This window comes from Lampetra planeri, chromosome 17, assembly GCF_965212315.1.
Source record: "Lampetra planeri chromosome 17, kcLamPlan1.2.h2, whole genome shotgun sequence".
NCBI classification, from domain to species: Eukaryota; Metazoa; Chordata; class Hyperoartia; order Petromyzontiformes; family Petromyzontidae; genus Lampetra; species Lampetra planeri.
Genome location: NC_136123.1, coordinates 13,372,340 through 13,395,606, shown reverse-complemented (window position 1 = coordinate 13,395,606; position 23,267 = coordinate 13,372,340). Strand labels below are relative to the sequence as shown.

General features: G+C 47.5%; 1 protein-coding gene across 1 annotated transcript in view; it reads left to right on the top strand.

Annotated features, from left to right (window-relative positions):
* The window catches only part of NBN (nibrin), a 42,365-nt gene that overhangs the window by 3,844 nt on the left and 15,254 nt on the right, over nt 1–23,267 (top strand). The window contains exons 4-9 of the mRNA XM_078602174.1: nt 4,875–5,034; nt 8,008–8,111; nt 16,177–16,294; nt 17,755–17,954; nt 19,350–19,444; nt 20,170–20,332. Of these exons, the coding sequence (XP_078458300.1) occupies nt 4,875–5,034; nt 8,008–8,111; nt 16,177–16,294; nt 17,755–17,954; nt 19,350–19,444; nt 20,170–20,332 (840 nt within the window). The remainder of the gene's footprint in view (nt 1–4,874; nt 5,035–8,007; nt 8,112–16,176; nt 16,295–17,754; nt 17,955–19,349; nt 19,445–20,169; nt 20,333–23,267) is intronic.

The following is a 23,267-nucleotide window of genomic DNA, read 5'->3' as shown; positions in this document are numbered from 1 at the left end:
CCTGGTCGGAGATGCATTGGGCTCTATGGCATAGAGTCTTGATGAGGGAGTTCTTCTGGGATGGATGGTGGTGGGAATCCGGTTTTAGGTAAGCATCCGTATGGGTGGCTTTCCTGTAGACAGAATGGCTCATTGAACCATCAGGTCTCCTTTTAATTAGGACATCCAAAAAGGGTAGCTTGCCATCTTTTTCGACTTCCATGGTGAATCTGATGGCTGGGTGTATGGAATTGATGTGGTCAAGGAATTGGTCTAGAGCAGGACGGCCATGTGGCCAGATGACAAAAGTGTCATCTACGTACCTCTTCCATAAGGTCGGGCGTAGAGTGGCAGTCTGGATGGCGTCATTCTCAAATTTCTCCATGAACTCGTTGGCTATAACCGGAGATAGGGGGAGCCCATTGGGGTGCCCTCAGTTTGTAGAAAGTTCCATTCCAGGTGAAGTATGTATTGGTTAAGCAGTGTCTCACCAGGGGGGGTACCCCAGTATTCAGTCCTTGATGAACCAAGTCTTCAATGATTGCGATGGTGTCAGGTACAGGAACTTTGGTGAATAAGGAAACCACATCAAAACTATATTCTTAGGTTTTTTCAGTAAAGTCACGTAGGTAAAACATTAAAAGTAAAATAAAATAAAAATCACGACGTTTCGGAGGCAACACAAGCCTCCGTCTTCAGGTGGAACCGTCACAGCCACGACAGCTGTATCAAGTAAATGAGAGATTGCAAGAGCTACCACTCCGTATATATAATGGTTGGAGAGGGGGGAAGGGCCAAGTACGGCACACGTTTTATTCATATGGTAAGGTGAGGCTTAAGAGGGTGAGCCTTTGTTATGTAGTTTACCGTCTTTCTTCACTTCCATGGTGAATCTGATGGATGGGTGTCTAGAATTGATGTGGTCCAAGAAGTGGTTCAATGCTGGGAGGCCATGTGCCCAGATGACGAAAGTGTCATCCACATACCTTTTCCACAGGGAAGGACGCAGGGTGGATGTCTGGATGGCGTCTGATTCAAACTTTTCCATGAACATGTTGGCTATAACTGGTGACAAGGGGGAGCCCATAGGGGTACCATCATTCTGTTTGTAGAAGGTGCCATTCCAGGTAAAATAGGTGTTGGTGAGGCAATGCCTAACCAGCGCAGGTACATCAGAATTCAATCCATGTTGGACTAAGTCCTCAATTATTGTTAGGGTGTCCGGTACTGGGACTTTGGTAAACAAAGATACTACATCAAAGCTGACGAGGATGTCATCAGGAGATAGTACCATGTCCTTAACCATAGAGACTAATTGGGTTGAGTTGAGTACTGCCGAAGAGGTCTTGCCTGTGAAGGGGAGCGGAGTATCTGATAGAAAACGGGCTAGTTTGTACGTAGGAGAGTTTATCGTCGACACGATGGGTCGTAGCGGGGTGCCTTCTTTATGGATTTTGGGAAGACCATAGAGTCTGGGAGGTCTAGCCGCCGATGGTTTTAGAGAGGGACGTTTGCTTGGTTCGATGAGGGAAGTCGAACTCGTGATGATACTGTTGGTTTTTGTCGTTAGGCTTTAGTGGGATCGTTTTTAATTTTGGAGTAACTCCCATCGTTAAGAAGGTCCAGGATTTTGTTGTTGTATGAATCTTTATCCATGATGACCGTGGCATTGCCCTTGTCTGCCGAGAGGATGACTATATCACCTCTCTTTTTTAGGTCCGCGAGTTCAGAGCGTTCGTTTTTGCTGATGTTACTAGTGGGTTTCTTAGCATTCTTAAGAATAGTAGCTATTTCAGCTCTTGCTACATCCGCATGGATGTGTCCTATGCCTCTGAGGGCTACATCACCCATCCATCAGATTCACCATGGAAGTGGAGAAAGATGGTAAACTACCATTCTACCATTCTTGGATATTCTGTTTGAGAGGAGGCCTGACGGACCTTGGGACATTCTGTCTACAGGAAAGCCACCCACACAGATTCCTACTTGAAACCGGATTCCCACCACCACCCATCTCAAAATAATTCTCTCATCAAAACGCTATACCACAGAGCCCATGGCATTTCTGACCAACACCACCTGGCCGGTGAATTAAGACACGTACATCAGGCCCTCAGGATGAACGGATACTCTGACCGCACTATCCGCCAAGCTGTTTCTCCCACCACACAGAAACAGCCACATGAAACTCCGACCAAAACTATCACGTTACCATACATAGCAGGCGTGACCAAAAAGATCTCCAAAATTCTAAACAAACATAAGATCCAAGTCCGATTCAGTACAGTGCATAAAATCCGTGATCTGATTCCATCTGTGAAGGATGTCGTTCCTGACTTACAGTATCCTGGAGTCTACAAATTGAGTTGCATTTGTGGTGATTGCTACATTGGAGAAACGAAACGTCATGTTTCTGATCGTGTCCGCGAGCACAAGTCAGATCTGAAACACGGCAGAACTGATTCTTCAGCCGTTGCCGATCATTGCTACAACTCGGTGGGCTCTCATGAAATTGTCTTTCCCGAGACCAAGGTTTTCTGCAAACCTCCTGGCTACCATCAAAGGTTTGTACACGAAGCCATACAAATATACAAACACAGACATAATTTCAACCGTGATGATGGTTACAAACTGAGTAATCATTGGAAAGATGTGATTAACCATGCAAAAAAGATTTAACTACACTTATTTGGCCAATCTTATTTGACAGACAACTATTACAGGTTATTGTTAGACAGCCAGGCTTGTTTTACCATGTTTAGTTGTTTTCTCCTTTTCACACTATTGTTATGTAGGCCAGGTTTAGTCACAAACCGTACCTCTCCATAACAAAGGCTCACCCTCTTAAGCCTCACCTTACCATATGAATAAAAAGTGTGCCGTACTTGGCCCTTCCCCCCTCTCCAACCATTATATATACGGAGTGGTAGCTCTTGCAATCTCTCATTTACTTGATACAGCTGTCGTGGCTGTGACGGTTCCACCTGAAGACGGAAGCTTGTGTTGCCTCCGAAACGTCGTGATTTTTATTTTATTTTACTTTTAATGTTTTTCCTACGTGACTTTACCGAAAAAACCTAAGAATATGAATCCTTGCAGTCACGAAAGCTTCAAATCTAGAATCACATCAAAACTGACAAGCAGGTCGTCTGGGGACAGGGAAATTCCCTTGATTGTCGATACCAGGTCAGTAGAGTTTAGTACCGCAGAGGTGGTTTTTCCAGTGAAAGGCCGCAGGATTTCAGACAAAAAACGAGCCAGTTTGTAAGTGGGGGAGTTGATAGTAGAGACAATGGGACGAAGAGGTGTATCTTCTTTATGTATCTTTGGAAGGCCATATAATCTTGTTGACCTGGCTGCAGAAGGTTTCAACGAGAACTGTTTGGTTTGATCAATTAATGCAGTTGAATCAGAAATTATTTTGTTGATTTTAATGACGAGGCTGTTGGTGGGGTCTCTTTTTATTTTTGTATAGCTGCCATCGTTGAGTAGTTCTTGAATTTTGTTTTATTCTATTTTGTCCATGATGGCAGTGGCATTGCCTTTGTCGGCCGAGAGGATGACAATGTCATCCCTATTTTTTAATTGAGCTAATTCAAAACGCTCATCTTTGCTGGTGTTACTAGCTGGCATCTTAGCGTTTTTGAGGGTTGCAGCGATTTCAGATCTTGCTACGTCTGCAGCAATGTGACCCAGGCCCTTGAGAGCCACATCTACTCGGGCAATGATATCATTAACTGGTATGTGTCTAGGTGTGACTGCAAAGTTTAGTCATTTAGCTAAAACGGATTTCAGACCATCAGAAATAGAACTGTTACTGCGATTAATTACGACTTTGTTAACGTCTAGCTTTTCAGTGTGTGGGTCCGGTCTCTTATTTGAGAGGCGGTTGAATTTGGAAATCAAGTTGTCCTTACATTTGGTCGACATAGCGGCAGCTGAAGAGGCAGTCATATTGTCTACATGTTCCCAATCCGATGTGAACATTGTTGCAGTCAAAGATAAGTGTGATTTGTAGAGTGTCTTGTCTAACTGATCTAGTTCGGTGCGCGTAATGCTGATTTTCTCTGAGATAAGAGCTAAGCTAGTTCTAGACAGAATTCGTTTAGCATTAAAGTTACAGCAGCAGAGGTTAGTGTAAATGCGATTGGTATTACCCCGTGCGAGTTATCAATTTTTATTGTGTATGTGTCATGATGTGATTGCTGTACATGTACCAATCATGCAAACCAGATGTTCTAGCTCAAGGGATTATCCACATGCAATATTTTGATTAAAGATACATACCCCTAAACATACATACACAACAACCAGACAAATATTCCTCGTATAGCCTTAACAGACTTTTGGGGCAAATGCTGTTAGCAAGTAGCACCTATGAAGGCCAGAACGGTACATGAGGGAGTGGGTGGCCAGCCCCACGCCCGACTGCCTTTTTCTCCCCAGTGGTGATGTTTTTACACACCGCACTAGGTACTCATTTGAGGCTGGGTTGACCAAAGGGAGGCGCAGGACCAGTTCAGGTAATTGTCACTGGTGTTGGCCGTGAGCGGCAATCGGACGCATGTGGTCGGGTTTGTAGCGCAGCGCGCTAACCGTTACACAAGCGTATGCATACATAACAACAATAACCAGCATTTGCCACTAAGTGGCGGTGACGTCACCACGGCGCTTGTGCCAAGCTATGTTCACTTTAAGGCCACGTGAAGTATTGAACGCCCGCTGGCAGGAGGACACGGGACAGACCCAGATGCCATGGGTTGACTGACCGATGCACCACCGATGCACCACCTGTGCCCCATACTGTGCCAACTTGCTGTGTTTTAGCCACCCGGCGCTCTGTTCGTAATATGAATGTTGAGAGTGAGTGCTGGGCCACCGTCTTCTCTGTGCAGAGTGGCGTACTCCCCGCTCGTCGTGTGCACTTCTTGCCTCGATGCGGAATCCAAGCACGTGCTGAGCTCCGCGCTGCTCGTGCTGGGAGGACATTTCGTCTCCCAATGGACCAGCGACTGCACCCACTTGGTCATGACGTCCATCAAGGTCACCGTGAAGGTAACGGTTCCCGTGCTGGGTTCCATCCACCGCTGGAACCGGTGGGAATGTGACCTGGTAGACTGGTCACATGACAAGGGATGGAGACTCGGCCCTGCATTCATAGTCATGGCTCTGCTCAGGATTGGCTCTGCTCAGGATTGGCTGTGGTTCTAGTGAGCCGGCACAAAGCCACGCAGTTACATTGAGTCAAATCATGGCTCAGCCGCTCATGCGTTTTTGAAAGCAGCTGAGTGGCTCAAGCCTGAGCCGAGCCATAACTATGACTTTGGCCCACAGTGTTGATATCATCAACCATTAATTCGCTGCTGGATGACTGCCTCCCCAAGCAGCAACCATCTCTCACGATATTGCGATGTACAAATCTGTCCAGCACCTGTGTGTGAACTGATTTCGCCGCTCCATCTCCTTGGCGGCCTGTCGGAGTTAATTTTCTCGTCATGGAATTCTGCTCAGTTTTGCGAGTGAGCAGTAATATTTTGCCACGATGGCGAGATGTCAACTACCTCGCCCGGTATACAGAAGGCCGTGCATTCGATCCCGACCCTAACGGCTGCTGTATATTTGGAGTTTGCATGTTCTCGTGATTGCGTGGATTTTTCTCCAGGACCTCCAGTGTTTCCCTCCACATTTAGAAACATGCATTTCTAGTATTTGTCTGCTATAAATTTCCACGCGATAAGCCACTTTTGTTGGGCTATCATTCGTTGCCAGGTCGCTTCTGAAAAGAAGCTACACAGCTCAAATGGGCCTTACATGGTAAAATATAAATAGTTTAGTTTTTAAGTGACTGAGTTAAAGCCCATGTACTTGTACAGGAAGAAGCTTTAGATTTTCAGTTGTGCAGATTTTTTAAAACCCATAATCGGCCCATAGCATATTAAAGTTACGTTTGTGAATCCCCTTGTGGTGCCTGCTCGTAATATTCCGTTTGTTTACTCCAGACAGCCTCACCGAGTCTCAAGACTCGTTTTCAGGAGGGTTCCTGCCAAGTTCTCACAGTAGGGAGTAATGTTTCTGCCATGTGTGATACCAATTGAGTAATTTGCAGGATTTGATGTTTCACAGGATGCTGCTTGCACAGGCTGCCAGTGCCTTGTACTGCAATGTACAAAGTCAGGTTTTGCTTGCTCGGCGTGTTCGCATTTGTTCCTTTGGTGAGAGAGATACTCAATCATCCGGGAGAGCCACACTGGGTCATTAGACTCTTTTTCAGGAGGTTCCTGCTGCATTGTTTTTATTTATGTATTTACTTAAATATGTTTCCAGCCAATTTACGATTAATGTTTGTTCCCATAGAGATGTAAACAGATGGTGGTTCGTCCACTTGCTGTACTGCCATCTGGCAAGTCAGGCTATGGCACCTCAACGCCCATGGGAAGGGAGTTCCACAACATCAGTGTTTGAGCCACCAACCCTCGCCGAAAGTGCTGGATTACAGGCCACATGCATAGGCTGGCGGTGGCGCCATCTCATGTGCTTAGTTTACAAATAAATAATTTCTTTAAAGCCCACCAGAAACTTTTTTTGTAGAGGTTCGTGGTTGGAATTTTGCAGGCCGCCCTGGTTAATATTGCGGGTGTATTGATGAAAAAATACACATTTGTCTACTTCACAGTGGACGTGAGAGTTCCCGCGACGTAATTCCAACAAGAGTAGGGCATCATGTGCCGGCGTCACGGTCCAAATACGAAAATTTACCCACAACCCACTCGATTGAGAAACACATCTCTATCCTTGCCCCTACTGAGAAAGCCCAGCAAAACCCACCTATAAAGGTCTTGAGACTCCGTAAGGATTTCCCTGGGTAAATGAGTGGAATAAAAAAAAAACTAACCTATTTTTTATTTTACCAGGTTAGTCCCATCATAATTGGTTCTTTACCCTTCTATCTGGCAACAAAACTGACACCTTTTTACAAGGAGTCATGTTTGCATAGACCGCAATACCTGCAGTCATAATACAAACAAAATAACATAACTCTGATAATGTGCACTGTCTTTAAAGTTGATTGCACATTATCAGAGTTATGTTATTTTGTTTGTATTATGACTGCAGGTATTGCGGTCTATGCAAACATGACTCCTTGTAAAAAGGTGTCAGTTTTGTTGCCAGATAGAAGGGTAAAGAACCAATTATCATATTTTTACTGGCAAATGAGGTTCCCATAGTATAGGTTAGTCCCAGTTTTTCAGAAGCGACCTGGCCACAAATGATAGCTCAACGAAGTAGCTTATCACGTGGAAATGTATAGCAGCCAAATACTCTAAACGCGTGGTGTTGATTCTAAATGTTGAGGGAAAAACCGGAGGAACCGGAGAAAAATCCACGGGGAGAGAGACACACAAACTCCAAATATACAGACATCAGAGTCGGAATCGAATCCACGACTTCTTGCATACCAGGCGAGGGATTTTACATCTCGCAACTGCCACGCCCTCCAAGACAATGAGGGAGAATCCTTCATCGTGTTTTTATCACAGTTGCAATGATGTGTTTTTGTCCATTACTAGAATGATCAGTAAATCCTCAGGGACTTGTGGATAACAAAATTGGCCTCTACGGCTATGGGATTTGTGGATAAGAGGGTTACAAACAAGGGGTGTTCTACCGTACATACTCTTACATCTGTAACAGAGTTAAAACACCGCATGGACATTAACCAATTACCAGGTAATGGTTCAGCATTGGGCTCTTTGGCCAATACCAGTTACATTGTGTCGTGATTATTTAGCAATGGGAGGAAACCGGGGAAGCCCGACGAAACCAATGTAGACGACTCCACAAAGGAAGGCGCCCGTATCGGCAATCAAATTCAGGCCCTTCTGGCTGCGAGGCTTGGGTGTTGTTACCACTGCTCCACTGCTGCTCTGCGGTTCTCTGCCTCGCACCATGGGCATACGAGGCGGTCGTGCGGGTGGTGGTGGTGGAGTAATGGGCGCGTGGTCCCTTGTTTGCCGTGCTCTGCCACAGACGATCTGCGCCCTCATCACGAGCATCCCCATCGTGCAGCCGGCGTTCTTCTCCACGCTCGTCACGGCCATTAGGAGCCGCTCGCCACAACCCAGCCACAGCAGGTGAGGGCCCACGCACTGCCTTCGCTGTCTCATAATTCATTCCCTACCCACCACTCCCGGTGTGCACCCCACCCACAAAGACAAAGATCCCCCATATAGCAAACTAGCGGGAAGTACCCGGCTTTGCCCCGGCGAAAAAGACACACACATCGACTTAGACACACACACAGACATCGACCCACACACACAAACACATCGACTTACACACATACACAGATATGGACTCACACGCACAGACATCCACTTTAGATACACACACATGGAGTTACACACACAAATCGACGTACACACATACAGCGACTCGCACACATACGTAGACTCTCACACACACATCGACCTAAGCACACATATGGACTTACACACACATATCGACTAAGAGACACACACATGGACTCACACACACACACATTGACTTACACACACATGGACTAACACACATACATCGACTGACACACATAGACACACACACACACACATGGACTGACACGCACACTTGGACTTAAACACACACACACATTGACGTACACACACAGACATCTGGCGTTGCCCGGGCAAAAATGACACAGCCAGACATCGACTTACACACATGGAACTAAACACACACACATATGGACTCCAACACACATACATCGACTCACACACATACATCAACTTACACAGCAATCCCCGATGATGCCACAGCTAGAGCAATTTTCTCTCTCTGGCGAGTATTAGCGAGGAGCAGTTTGAAAACAAAGGTCTTCCCAGTGTTGTATATGTTGTAATTATGAAATTTTGATAAAAATAAAAAAAATTAATGAAATTTCAAAAAATGCGTAACTCGCATAAATTATGTTAATGTGTGTAATTATATGCATTAATTATGATCATCACGGAGATAATCGTAGTAATTTATGCGAATGCTTGCGATTATGTTAATGTGTGCAGTTATGATAATTAAGCTTAGTTTCGTTTATCCAGAGTTGTATCAATCAGGATAACACGATTATCATTGATTAAACATTTACTGATTATCTTTGTGTTTTTATGTTATGTTAGGTCTCCAATTTCATATCTCATCGCAGGCTACAGTTCTTAGGAATAAGACAGTTTTGCATGGACTTGGAAGAAACACTCGAGATACTTCTGTGTTAACAATTTTATTCTAAACAAACATGTGACATTCTAGCATGCAAAGGCAAAAAGCATACGTCAATCGATTCATTGGCGAGATTATGCAATTAACGAACTGAAGGCTAACATTCTTCTAACAATCGTAATTTCTACTTTCCCACCAGACATCTCAGTAGTTCCCCCATGTATCGAGCACAACCGGCGACTGGCGGAGTTTTAAAACAGGCATGCAACGATATTCATATGAAGGCAATACAGGCAACTTATTATGCCCCAGAGGCTAAGCACATCAATCGATTCGTTGGCAAGATTATATCTGTTAACGGAATGTTTGAGACAATGGTGGGTGAGGGCGTGTGTGTTGGTGGGAGAGCGAATCTGGCTCTGTTTTAATTAATTCTTCGGCGAGACTCTATGGCAAAGAAACAGGTTTGACACGATATTCACTATGTGCTTCCTTGAGTCTGTGAGAGGGGGAAGTGATACGACCCTGGTTCGCAGATTCCTCTCGCCCGTGCGGGTTGCAGCCGCGACTTTCTCCGCAGGGAGGTGAGCGGCGGCGCTTAGCGGCGCTTGGCGGTCCTCGGTAGCTGACGGCGCGGTGGCCCGTTCTCTGCAGCTCTGGCGGCGGCGCTCATTCGGAAGGCTTTGACTCTCTTTCTTCACTGCTGGGATGACGAGTCGGTTTTCGTTGATGCTGGTTGATCCGTGTGTGCGTATTGAACACACGGCGCATGCGTTGGCGCTGTCCTCTTCCTCACAGCCGTTCGATCAGGCTTTCTCCACTGCTTCGTGCTCTCTGCTTTGCTCGCTTGGTCGACGCTTGGCGATCTCCGCCCTTCCTGCAGGTTGTTCGCTGGTCGTCACTCTGGCGATGAACGATGCTTCGTTCGTTGCTGGGTGGACGTTGGGTGTCTTTGTTTGCTCGAGAGTGATAGCTGGAGTCTCCGTCAGCTTCACTCGCAGCTCGGCGACTCAGGGTAGCGATTCTTCTTAGGTGGTGCAGACCTCGGCTTGTCGATGCACGTCATTACCCCGCGAACATCGTCATTCTGGATGACGGAAGAGCTTCTTCGTTGTCGGCGTTGAGATGAGATGGGGCAGGAGCCCTGGAAATCTCTGGTAGGGGCCGTAGCCCCGGAGATGTCTTGAATGGATTTTTCCTTGGCTTATATTGGGAAAATCCACTCAGTTTTTCCGAGTTGTTCAAAGGCCGGGTCATATAACTTTTCCCTTTGTTCGTGTGCGTTTCGTCCGTGTGTGTCGTGTGCGTGTCCGTCCGTATGTGTCGCGTGTGTGTTTATTGGAGCTTTAAAGACCAGCTGTCCGTAATAATTCTGGAAGGAGGGGTGGGGTTTCCTCGCGAACGGCGCCACACGAGTCATCAACCTAAACCAGACCGACGCTTCGCGTTCGTACCGAGGTTACAAAAATCATAATCCACGTTTTTTTATTATGAATAATATTGGTCGCGAAAGCCTACGCGTTAAGCGATTTCTATAATTCCTTCCCTCGCTATGGGCGTTTATCCTTTGTCTCACACAGCTTAAGTTGTTTTTGGTTTGGAAGTTAATATGCGATTCATTTGGCTGCTTAGTATCATTGTGATTTGATTGCAAGCGACTCCAGGTATGCCGTAGCCGTGTTCACGGTTGAGTCGTGGTTTGATCTCCCTATGGGAAAATGTTATTTGCTCGCGTGCGCAAATCTTGCTGTCCGTGCTGCGGGGAGACAAAGACGGCTATGCTCCGTCATTGGAGCACCCTGCGCGTGTGTTTATTTATTTATTTTTGGGAGGCATGTGTTAATTTCCTTTCTCGAGCCGTTCCCGCTCGCCACGAACTTTTATGAGGGTCATTTCCTGGCTTTGTGTGTGTGTTCCGTGGTCGTTCCTCTCGGGAAGACAAAGACGGCTGTGAGCTGCTCGCTTCCCCTGGAGTGTTGCGTGTTGGTTAATTATGATAGACTTCTCCGCTCTTAACTCTCCTAGGAGATCCACTTTAATTTCGTACTTATTATTTGACTTCTTGTTATTATTTAATCTGATATCCCGGGGCTAGGGAATTAGTTTTTATGTTTTTTTTTTTAGGAGCGACCCTGACTGCCATAATTATTCTTTGATGCTTCGGCCCGGCCGCGTAGAAATTATTAAGGGTAAATAATGTCCGTATGGAATTAATACATGAGGATTCAAACCCGTCTGTGCTTTCTTGTTGTCGATGCTATTTTCTTTGTTAAGAATATAATTATATATATATATTTCGTGACCTGGTTTTGTATTGTAAAAGGGCCTTTGAAGGAATGGGTGTTATCCTAACAACCCCTTGCGACTTCCCCCCCCTTTGTTCTTGTGTGGAATTTATGACATTTGATGGCTATCTTTCTCCTGCCTTCTGGTCTTCGAAGCGAAGTGTGTCATTCAGACTGTCTCCTCGACAGACCTGTTCTTCACCTGAGGACGGCTGCTTGCGTTGTGGCCGAAACGTCGTGAGAATTATTTTATTATGTTTTATTTTTATTATTTTATTATTTCCATTCTACGTGACTTTACCGAAATAACCAAGAAGATGAACTCCTTCCACTGTTTAGAGGTATTGGAAAGATGTGTGCCCTTTGGCAACATGGAGAAGCATTGGGAGAAAGTAGCACTGCTGATTTTGGGGATGAACTGTGTAGACTCGTCCGAAGGCATCAGATTCACCGTCAGCAGCACGTCGCTTCCATTTTTTTTTTATCAGTCCATGTATCGTAGGAGGGAACTTAATGGAAGAGCAGGTTGGCAGCAAATGGGTCACTTGGGCACAAAACAAAGAACGCTATAAGGGTGGTATCTTGTGGAGCTAGGGCCTGTTGTAGGGCATTTCCTTTGGTGACGTAGATGCGTTGACCATTTTGGAGGTGCAGTGCCAAATGGACGACTGTGGGGGAACGGTCATGGATGGGGAAGCCAATAATTCAGCAAATGGCCTCATTGTTGCTGATGTATGTTCCTTGGAAAAAAAGTTTGAGCTCATGCACACTTTGCCCCTCTGTTTTGTAAGGCGAAGACAACCATGTTCAGAGCCTTTGTTGATGTATTGGCAAACATATTTGATGGCTTTTTTTAGAATAGCAGAATTTCACATTAAAGTGGGCCTGGAAGATCTTGCACAGAAGAGGGCAGTAGGGAACGATCCACCGGTTTTGAACGTTAATTAGCGAGTTAGTGGCAGGTCTGAGCGTTGTTTGCAATCCACCATGCTCAGTATTTCTGTGACGATGATAGAGGATAGCCATCAAGGGCTGACTGAGTGTCTTTTAAGTAGTTCCGTGGATACCTCTTGGTACACCCGTGGTCTTGAATACATGGCGCATTTGGATAGAACTGGCCACATTGGCCATGGACCATTTGGTAACAGACCACATAGAAAAAGGGCAGGGTGTTGATGGGGGTGAGGTAGCCCAGCACTGATAAATGTGTCAATGTGACTTGCATGAATTGTTTCCCTCATCCATAGCAAAATGTGAGCATGAGGAAGACGACGTTTTTGCCACCCAATGGTGTGCAAGTTACTGCTTGTCTATCCAAAGACACCGCATTTGTTGGTCGTAATAAGCATAATGAGGTCATAAATTTTGAGTTTTAAGACCCTCGCTAAGATGTCATATCTGTCTGGTAGCTTTTGGTTTGGATAAAGGTAAACCTGGATCTCCATTCATTTGGGATTGCAAGTGAAGGTGATGAAGAGATGGGGCGTGGCATATTGGCTGATGTATGTCATGGCATCCTGAGTCTTCTCATGCATGTGTAATAAAGGTCGTTGAGGCGACTTCTGGAATCCGATCTTTTATTTACTTTTCATTACAGCTCTCCTTCACGCTGCTGACCGGCAGTGTGAGAGGGATAGATAGAGAGACGTGCAGCCACGTGGCAACTTGGAGCCCCACTCTCGCGTGGCCTCCTCCTCCGTTCGTTCCAGTTCTGACCACGTGTTGTTTGTCTCCACCCCTATTTAATACCCGGGTCACGTGGTACGTTTCCACCAATCCTGGTTAGCCTCTATGGAATATTCCAGACTCCCTCGTAGGCTCCCCATTGGCTGTGGCCAAAGCCAGCAAAACCAATCTTCTACTTACAGCTGTCACCTTTCCATTACGTCAGGGCCACGCCCCTAGGCTTCCCCCCATTGGCTATGGACCAGGACCGGTAGAGCCAAACATCATGACGAGTTGTGATACGTCAGTGAGCCGGATATATCCTCACATTACACATGCATCTTGGTGGAGCTGTGAAGGATGAAGGCAAAATAACTAATCAGCCCACATTGTGACCGTTTGCATCTCCTTCGGCATTGATGGCATCCCAGAGATGAGCATACTGTTCACACGCAGGCGGTTTTGATTCAGTTGAATGTAAAGAAGGCGCTCACTCTTAATGTTGGCACTAATCGACAACATATTGGTGAAAGAGGTTGGCATACCATAATATGTGGTTTCCTCCTCTGTCCATGATCACGAAGGAATAGAAGTTTTTTTAGAGGAGACAGTTTCGTGAGGATGTCTTTGTCTTGCAGCTTTGTAATTGGAGGAATTTTAACGTGGTACCCATCTTGGCCTTGCGACAGGAAAATGTGTTATTGTAGGGCATCGTATGCTCTGTTAGTGTCAGGAAATCGTGCGATGGTGTTTTCTTGGTAGGAAGAACAATGTTTCTCTCACAATGTTCCTCACCCACCGTAAGAAAGCAAGGTCAGCAATATTTCCGTGCTCCCCGCTTTGGTGGAAAGTATGGGTGATGTTCCCACGAATGTAACAAAACGATAGACGAAATGCAATGGGCTGTAGCTAAGAAAGTTAAACGTATTTAGCAGTATAACATATTAATCAGCATCGCAGTACTATAGCGTGACGTAAGCAATCGAAACAATAGAAATGCATTGAAGAAATAAGCTGAAATAAGTCTACATTAAAGAGCAGCAGTACGCACAGGTAATTTGAGAAGCAGGCTACAGTCTAGATTATAGACTGCCAGTACGGTGACTCAATGACATAAGCATTGCCACAGTCTACATTAAAAGCTGGCAATATGGTCAGCAGCTGAAAAAGCAGGATACAGTCAGCATGAAAAGTTGGCAGTACACTGAGTGAGGTAAAGAAGCGAGCAACAGATTATAGACTGGCATACACTCATAATGGCCAAAAGCAAAATTAGCAGTGTAGATAATAGTGCCAGTGCACTGACGTTAATTAATCAGCAGGCAGCAGGCCACAACACAGACTGGCAGTACTGTCGCAGTGTCATAAAAACACCTAAAAAATGAAATACCTTATTTTCCCGCATATAACCCGTGGGGTATACCACTTTTTACAAACAAAACAAGACCCTGCGGGGTATATGGAGGTGCGGGCTATCCCAAAAATATTTTACACGTGTGACATGTCATAACTCGTAAAAAAAAATCATGGTAGGACTATCCACTATGCAACACTTACCTTTGACTAAAGCACTGCTGAATAAACCACTCACACATTGCACATGTTATCACATATTAAATGATTCGAATTGTTTGTACAATGAAACGACAATGTTTGAAGTGGACACACTTTGTTTACCGGCGACGGGAGAGCTGGGGGGAGAGAGGTGGGGGTTGGGGGGTGGGGCAGCTAGGGGGAGAGAGGTGGGGGGTTGGGGGCGAGGCAACGGCGTTACCGTAGTTCCGCTATTATCTGCGCAGTGCGCAATCTACCAGTGCTAAAATTGTACTTATCGACCAGTTATGTGTTACTTATTTATTGGATATTTACTTTTGTTACTTATTAACTATATTACGTTCGCTCGTTTCCGGTTAGTTTGTTTTCTTTATGAACGTTATGATTTGAATGTTAACAATTGATAGTGGAATGTATTACAAATGTAAACTTAGTATTAATATGATGGAATTAAGCTGCGGTAACGACGTTAAAGATATGAATGCATGCGGGGTAAATGGAGGTGCGTGCTATCTGAAATTTGTTTTACACAAAACGCTATTTTTGCGGGTTATATGCGTCTGTGGATTATATGCGTATGCGGGCTATATACGGGGAAATATGGTAATTAGCAACCTAATAATGAAATATTAGTTTTCTGCACACAAACATTATTATTGTAATATTTGCCAAATTATTTGTTTCATAATAGTAAACAATGAACCTGAGTTCTTAGCGAAAGATTCAATAAAACTGTACTTTACATTGCCATGGTGAGGCCTCGTCCCGTGCAGAGCCCGCGGCCTCGCCTAGATTGCCCAACCGGAGGAGGTAACACATTGCCAGGCTGGGGGCTGGGCCGCACTCCCCACCCACGCTGCAATAATGCTATGTAAGCGCTTCAATATTAATATATACGGACTTTATATCAGTAACTGCACGCATTGGGTTGGGGGAGGACATAAGACCGTGAAGAATGAACCTCAGCGTTGTGTGTATATTTTTTAAGCATTGTTAATGCGAATGAAATTTTTTAGCGACCGTGTGTGCGTTGCTAGAGGCAACTCCTGTCAGCGTTTCGCGCATGCGCAATTGTGTGCTTTGTCCCGCGCCGGGCGGCAAATTTACATAAATAAATAAAAATAAATCGCACAAAAACGCTATTGTAACAAATTTAAAGGTAACGGACGGTAAAACAGAATAGGGCTTGCCCACCGCGGGGCTTCCAGTGTGGTAGCTGGCAAATTTTTGCGCCGACAGACAGACAAACAGATGGACGGACAGACAAAAAAATTATTTTATAGGTTAGATTACGCAATTGTATTCACTCAGCAACAACATCACCCCCTACTGCAAACACTTGGCAGAACCCTCTGGAAACAAATATTCTTCAGATTCGGTAAGGCCTGCCTGGGTAAATAAGCAGAATAAAATATTTGTAACTAGGAAACGAGTCTTGGCTGTTTTGATGTGTTGATGTGCGCTGTGTGTTTATGTGCATCAGCTTCTGGCCTCTGGCTGATGAACCGGGCATCAACCCGGGCGACCTCGACTTGACCCCCCGGCCTGAGCGGAGGCTCCTGTTCCAGGGGAAAACCTTCCAGTTCCTGCACGCCAAGCAGGTGCCATTCCATGCTTGTTCCGCTCCACACGTGTTTTGTTCCAAGCGCGTGCCGCTCCACACGTGTTCCGCTCTCCACGCGTGTGCCGTGCCACGAGTCTTAGGGTCAGGATCATGTTCTTGGCTCGGCTCCGTCTTGGCCTCTAACTCAGCCCAGCTCAGGCCGTGAGCCACTCAGTCGTTTCCAAAGAAGCGTGAACAGGGGGAGAACATACCCTGAATTCCAGTAAGATGGAATTCAGGGCAAGCCACGGTGGCAAGATGTTAACGTCCTCGCCTGATATGCAAGAGGTCGTGGGTTCGATCCCGACCCAAACGCCTGCTGTATATTTGTAGTTTGCGTCTCTTTCTCTCCCGGTGTCTCGTGGAATTTTCTCCGGGTCCTCCGGTCATTTGTGACCAAGTCGCTACTGAAAAAGAGCTTTATAGCTCAGTGGGCGTTACCTGGTAAAAAATATTTTTGTTTAATAGTATTTATTTTAGCCTTCAATAAGAAATAAAAATACAATGATTTGCCCAGAAAAATCCGAGCGGGGCGCAGTGCACGCATAAGAACACTTTAGTAGAAGCGACGCCGACATGACCACGCGAAGTAGGAGATGGTGCGTGTCGTGTGTGCACCGGCGATCTTGAAGCTGCACGTGCGTACCGGGCCCTCCGCCCACGGCGCCTGCAGCCTTTGGCGTTGTCACAGGAGAGCGTTGTATGTACGCATATGTTGTGACTGTGATTGTCAGTGTGTGGTGCCGGGCTTACGAAGCCACGGCGGATAATGTGTTGGCATTATGTGTAGCCCGCTTACTGGACGTAGTACCAGCCCTAGCGGGGCTTGGGTGAGCGATGGTCAGCACGGAGACACCACGTACAGTGTGCGGTGCGGGCTGCCGGTGGGGGAGCGAGAGGGAGTTTCAGCCAGCCAGGGTTACGTTGGGGCATGATACGCTGCGTGACTTGCCGACACGTGACCGGATGATATTGGAGGGGGGGCACCGGTGGACGGGGGCCTATGGGCGGTCACGTGGTATTAAAGAGCTCTCGGGGAGCTTTCAGGAAAGACCTCGAGAGATCTAGAAGGTGGGCGGGGTGAGGGGCGGAGCCAGTCCCAGCCCAGGCCAATATAACGGGGGCCCCGTGAGGGGCTTGGGGTTCTTCTTGTTGCTGGTGATGAAGATCCACGTCAGGTAAAAGAAGCCTCTAGCCACGCAGTCCGGGACCCAGCTTGTGGTCCGGGCCGGGATAGCGAACCATGCCTAGTTCTGCCGTAGCGTGGCTAGATGAGCATTCAACACCCAAGTGTAGGTTGTGTTGTGTTATGTTGAGTTCTGAATAAATAGTGTTGCTCCCAAGACAACATCTGCGACTCAGTTGGACTCACTACATATACATTAAACTTATTTTGGACCTTACATAGCCAACCGTGTGAATTGGAGGTGCCGACGTGGGCCGTCTTCTGTGTTCCAGCACAAGCGGCTGGCGGTACCGATCGCGCTGGCGGGCGGCGCGGCATTGTGCCTGTGCTCCCCCGGCCAGCGCGCCGAGCCGCGGCACGGAGAAGGTTTCTGCGTGGTGGAGCCAGAGGCCGGCTGTTCGCAGCCCTCGTCCCAGGTGCTGGCGCAGGACGCGCGAGCGTGGGCTGCCCAAGTCGGCGTACGCCTCCGCACGTGAGTCCAGTGGCGCTCGAGGGGGCCACCGGCCGCTCGTCGTCGTCGCGCACACGGGAGGGCGTCCTCGGGAGAAACGCGACCATGCGGCGTGATGCGGCATGACTCGGCGGGCCCAGTGGAAGCCCAGCGGCGGAGCGTTCACCGCTCGTTGCAGACGTCCACGGTTCGGATCTGGCAGGCCGCCCGTGGTCAATGCTGCCGTCGCATGCCCCGCGTCGTGATGCAAATTTTACCAATTATAAAATTACCGGCAAATTACTCGATTGGGAAACACGTAGAAATCGTCGCCCCCTGCTCGGAAAAATGGCCTTGAGACTCGGTGAGGCTTTCGTGGGTAAACGGTGTCACCAGCACAAAGGAGATACACTTGCAAAGTTTGACATTCTCACAAACTTCTGACAAGGGTTTATTTATCATCATCGTCATCAGCAGCAGCCATGATCAATCCACTGCTGATATTGCTTGTATGACTGCTGCTGATGAATCAGAAGAGGTGGGTGTTTCTGGGAACAGTGTATTGAGTGCTGATGCTTGATTTCAGCATTTGGTATGTGGGAAGAAGTTGGCATGTGCTTGCGGGGCATGCGTATCATTGTTGGTATTTGTGTCTGATATCTAATAACTGGTATTTACTTTCAATATTCCTGTATATGTAGCAATATACATCAGACATTCATAGGCACCTTAGAAGTGCAGTGGGTATTCTTAGCGTTACACGCGGTTATCACTACTCACCTGGTGTAGCGTCAGCCATTGGTCAACAGGGGGTAACGGCGAGTACGGCCTGTATCAAGTAACGCCGTTAGGCCACGAAACCCAGAAGGTGGTTGGGAACCGGAGATACACACCCCAGGCCCCCGGTGGGGGCAGGGGGATTATGCAATAGTCCAGGTCCCTCCAGAAGGTTCTAGAGAGTAGGCGTGGCCAGGGGCGGAGTGACCCTGGGAGCTGTATATAAGGCGGACCCCTGAACGGGTTTGCCAGTCGTCGTCAAGCTGAAGACCCGAAGAGCCAGCCTAGACTAGGACCCTGGAACCCCCGAACCTGACGTCCTTCTAAGGGCCGGGACCGAGCGGGCCAGTGGCCAGGACCCGAGGACCTTGGCTGGTCTCCCCTTGGTCCCCCTAGCCGGAGGGCTGATATATAGAGGAAGTGGTCCCAGTGAGTCGGACACGCTAGCCCGGAGGCTGTACCTGCCCAGGGTATCGGGTGGAGGGGCCGATACCCCTTTGTACTAGGGACCTCGTGTTTTAGTTGTTCCTGTTAAATAAACGTGTTGCCTCCAGAAGAAGACTGTCTCCATCATTACCACTACAGAAGTTAAACACACTGTGCTGTCCAGTCTTGTTCACGTGTTGTGTTGCTGTGTTGTTGTGACATTTCCCTCTGCAGCCTCGGCCTGCGCACGATCACGGAGGCGGAGGTTGGCCTGGCTGTAGTCTACTGCTCGACGCACACCTACTGCAACCCCTCGGCACGGCTCCCAGGTGGGGAGCCTCCCCTTCTCTCAATCCGCACCTCCAATTAGTACCGTTGGCTACGTACGGTATGAAATAAGTTCTATGTCCAACAGAAAGGGCCCTTGGCTATTAACACCTGGCAGTTTGCCAGCATTGGTTCAAGCAAACCTGACTGCTGATGAGACACGGAATCTCGAAACCGGCATTGAACCAGTACTGCTGAAATGATACACTGCCAGAAGGCCTTGTGGCTGATGGAATGTGTAAAAACTACTTGTATTTTTATGTGGAGGGACAGTGAAGGAGGAGAATTACCTGATTATTTGTTTTGTCTCTTGTCTTGAGACGGAATTTGCCCATGCCAGTCTAAACAGCCATTCCAACCAGGTCCACAGGAGCGCGTATAGAGGATGTCTCATGAGTCTACTTAACAACGTCAAGTGTTCAGTGCTTTTTGTTTATCCAGGGGGGACCACGATCGTCTCATCTGCCAGAGCTTTGCAGAATAAATCATACAGGGGAGACGAGAGGTGCCTCTACTCAATTGAACAAGAATCCACTGAATTGTTTAAATCCGGAAGCATTTCAATGGAGCTTGATTACACGCTGGACATCTCCTTCACTTGACGAGAGCAGGAGGTTTCTGAGAGGCTGTCCGGGTTTAACTTGTTGCGTGTCAGCATCTGCATGTCGGTTTGTAGCGAGTTTCGCAGCCCGAGCTTCTCCTCTGACCGCTCCACGTTTCCCGGCAGACGAGGTGAGCTGTGTGAACACGAACCTCGCTGGGGCAACGCTGTCGCAGAACCTGGCTGGGGCAACGCTGTCGCAGAACCTGGCGCTTGAGCCCAGCGAGGGCGTGGCACCCGACTCTACGCTGTACGCCGCCGACACGCAGGACTCGTTAATCCTGGCCCGGTGCGTCCACCACCACCGCCGCTGTCTATCTCTCTCGAGCGCTTTACCACAACCCTCACGTCCTCGCTCGTACACGGAGATGCTTCGACAGGGAACGCTCTCCCACACTCGCTCGAGCAGGGGCGCCGTGGTGGCGAGATGTCACTACCTGACGCCTGTATATTTAGAGTTTGCATTTTCTCCGCCTGTCGCGGGTATTTTTGTCCGGGTCCTCCAGTTTTTTTCCTCCACATTTAGAATCAGCATCACACGTTTAGAGAATATGGCTGTTAGAAATGTTCACGTGACAAGCCACTTCGTTGCGCTATAGTTTGTAGCCTGGTCGCTTCTGAAAAATAACTATATACAGTAGAATCTCTGGTCACGAACGCTTCTGACCATGACCAAATCGGGTTCCGACCAAAAATTCACAATTTTTTAATCTGGTCACGAACACATACTTGGGTGGCGATCAAACACGGCCGCGGCCGATTTCCCCTTCCGCGCCATTTTTTTGTTGAATTACACAAAGCGTAACAGTTATGTATGTAACTTTTGTTTTATAAAATTCCTAGTAAGATATTAATTTTGTGAGTGTAGTCATACCCCTCCCCCCTCATTCAAGCCGTAATTTAGAAAGCGAAAGCGCTGAGTACGTAAATCGCTAACATAAGAACCCGTTAATCTCTTCTCGCATCATTCCTACGATGATGCGGTGAAGTAAACATTCATACGATATTACGGTGAATGCTTCCAAAAACAATACTGTACCCAAATATTAATAATAATAATAGTTAAATTTGTAACCCGCGCAAATTTGCAGATGTAGTGGCCGCAACTCAGAGGCGCGGAGCCAAGCTCAGAGTCGCTCAAAAGCATGATTGTAGAGGTGAGTTTTTAAGTCTCTCTTGAAGGCGGCGATTGAGGTGATGCTGCGAATGTGCAGAGGGATATCGTTCCAGACTGTTGGGGCTGCCACCGAGAAGCGGCGCATAGACATGATCATCCTGGATCTTGGTATCAAGAGGAGGTCGTGAGTCGCGCTGCGCAGGCATCTGCCGTGTGCTGAGCTGCAAGTTGTCAATAATGAAGAAAGGTACGGCGGGCAGGCGGATATGAAGGCATTGTGGCAGAGGCAGGCGGTCTTGTATGTGACCCTACTGGCGATAGAGAGCCAGTTGAGAGCACGGAGACAAGCTAGTGAATCGAGACGGGGATGAGTGTGGGCAATGATGACGCGTGCTAGGTTATTTTGTAGTCTTTGAAGTTTCTTTAGGTTGCCAGCGGAGGTCCGGACTAGGACGGAGTTGCAATAGTCAAGGCGAGACCCAACTATGCAACATGCCAATGTGTTGGCAATTTCAGTAGAGATGAGAGGACGTATGTGTCTAAGAGCCTTCAGGTGAAAGTTATATGAGCTGATGATATGGTTGGTTTGACGGTCGAAGGATAAAGTTGAATCTAGGATGACACCGAGGTAGCTGAAGTGGTCGGTGAACTTGATGCTGTGACCGAAGATGTGTACGTGTGTGGGGAGTGCTGCTGAATTGAGACGTTGCTTGGTACCTAACATGATGGCCGCTGACTTTTTCGGATTAAGGGCTAGGTTGTGTGCAGTGAACCATTGTTGCACGGCGGTGGTACATTCCGAGAGCCTCTCGAATCCAGATGTATTGCTAGAATCGATGGCGGTGAATAGAATCGTGTCATCCGCGTATGAGTGATGCTTAACACCAAAGCTTGCAATGAGCCGGCCGATCGGAGAAGTGTAGGCTGTGAAGAGCAGGGGACCTAGAACAGAGCCCTGGGGAACCCCACATAATGCTGTTGTTTCAGGCGATATGAACATGCCCACCCTGACTGAAGATTGCCGGTCAGAAAGGTACGAAACTATCCACTTGAGTGCTGAGCCGCATATACCGAAGTCGGATTTCAGGAGGGAAGTAAGGAGCGAATGGTTGATGGTGTCGAAGGCTGACGAAATGTCCAGACTTACAAGTGCAACAGTTAAGCCGGAATCAATGATCGTTAAAATGTCATCGAGCACTCTAGTGAGTGCTGTTTCTGTGGAATAGTTTTGATGGTAAGCTGACTGGAGCAGCAGTAGTTTGCGGAGGAGGTGATGTGTGGTTTTAGCTGGGCGAGGGCTAGTCGTTCAAGGAGTTTAGAGAGGTTCGAGAGGTTAGTGATGGGACGATAACTAGATGGGTCATCCGGATCTAGACTTGGTTTCTTTAACAAGGGAGAAACCAGGCCAGATTTGAGGTTGGACGGAAAACACCCCGAAGAGAAGGAGGCATTTGCGATGTTCCTGATCATGATGGCGAGTTCCGGAGCACATTGCTTGAACAAGGAACCTGGGAGCACGTCGAGTGGAGATGACTTCAAATGAAGTGATTCAATTAAAGAGAAAACGTCTTTTGTAGACACTGGCTTTAGCGTAATTAGAAGAGAGTCTGGGTTAGTGCTTACAATTTTAGGTACCATGAGCGGGGTACAATGGTGCGATGTGTCGGTAGACGTGTACGAGTTTGTGACGGTGATTAGCTTGTTGGTGAAGTAAGTATTAAAAGAGATGGCAAGTTTCAGTGAGGCAAGGGCAGGGGTCGGCAACCTGCGGCTCCGGAGCCGCATGCGGCTCTTTTGAACCTTGACCGCGGCTCCGGGGCGGATGCTAGCGAGGGGAGGAGGCGCACTGTGACACCTGCTCTGGCGTTGCCGCTGCTGACAGGTCGCCGCTCCGCTCCACACTGCCCGCCCGGTGACAGGCAATAACGTTGCCGTTGCTTTGTCACATGTTTGGAAGAAGTAAAAACCTTCCTGGGCAGCAAAGAGCTCACCTTTGCTGAGCTGGAACAGCCAGAGTGGCTGGAAAAATTACATTTTATGGTAGACATGACAGCACATCTAAACACGCTAAATACAACCCTTCAGGGGAAAGGAGGCACAGCCCTGC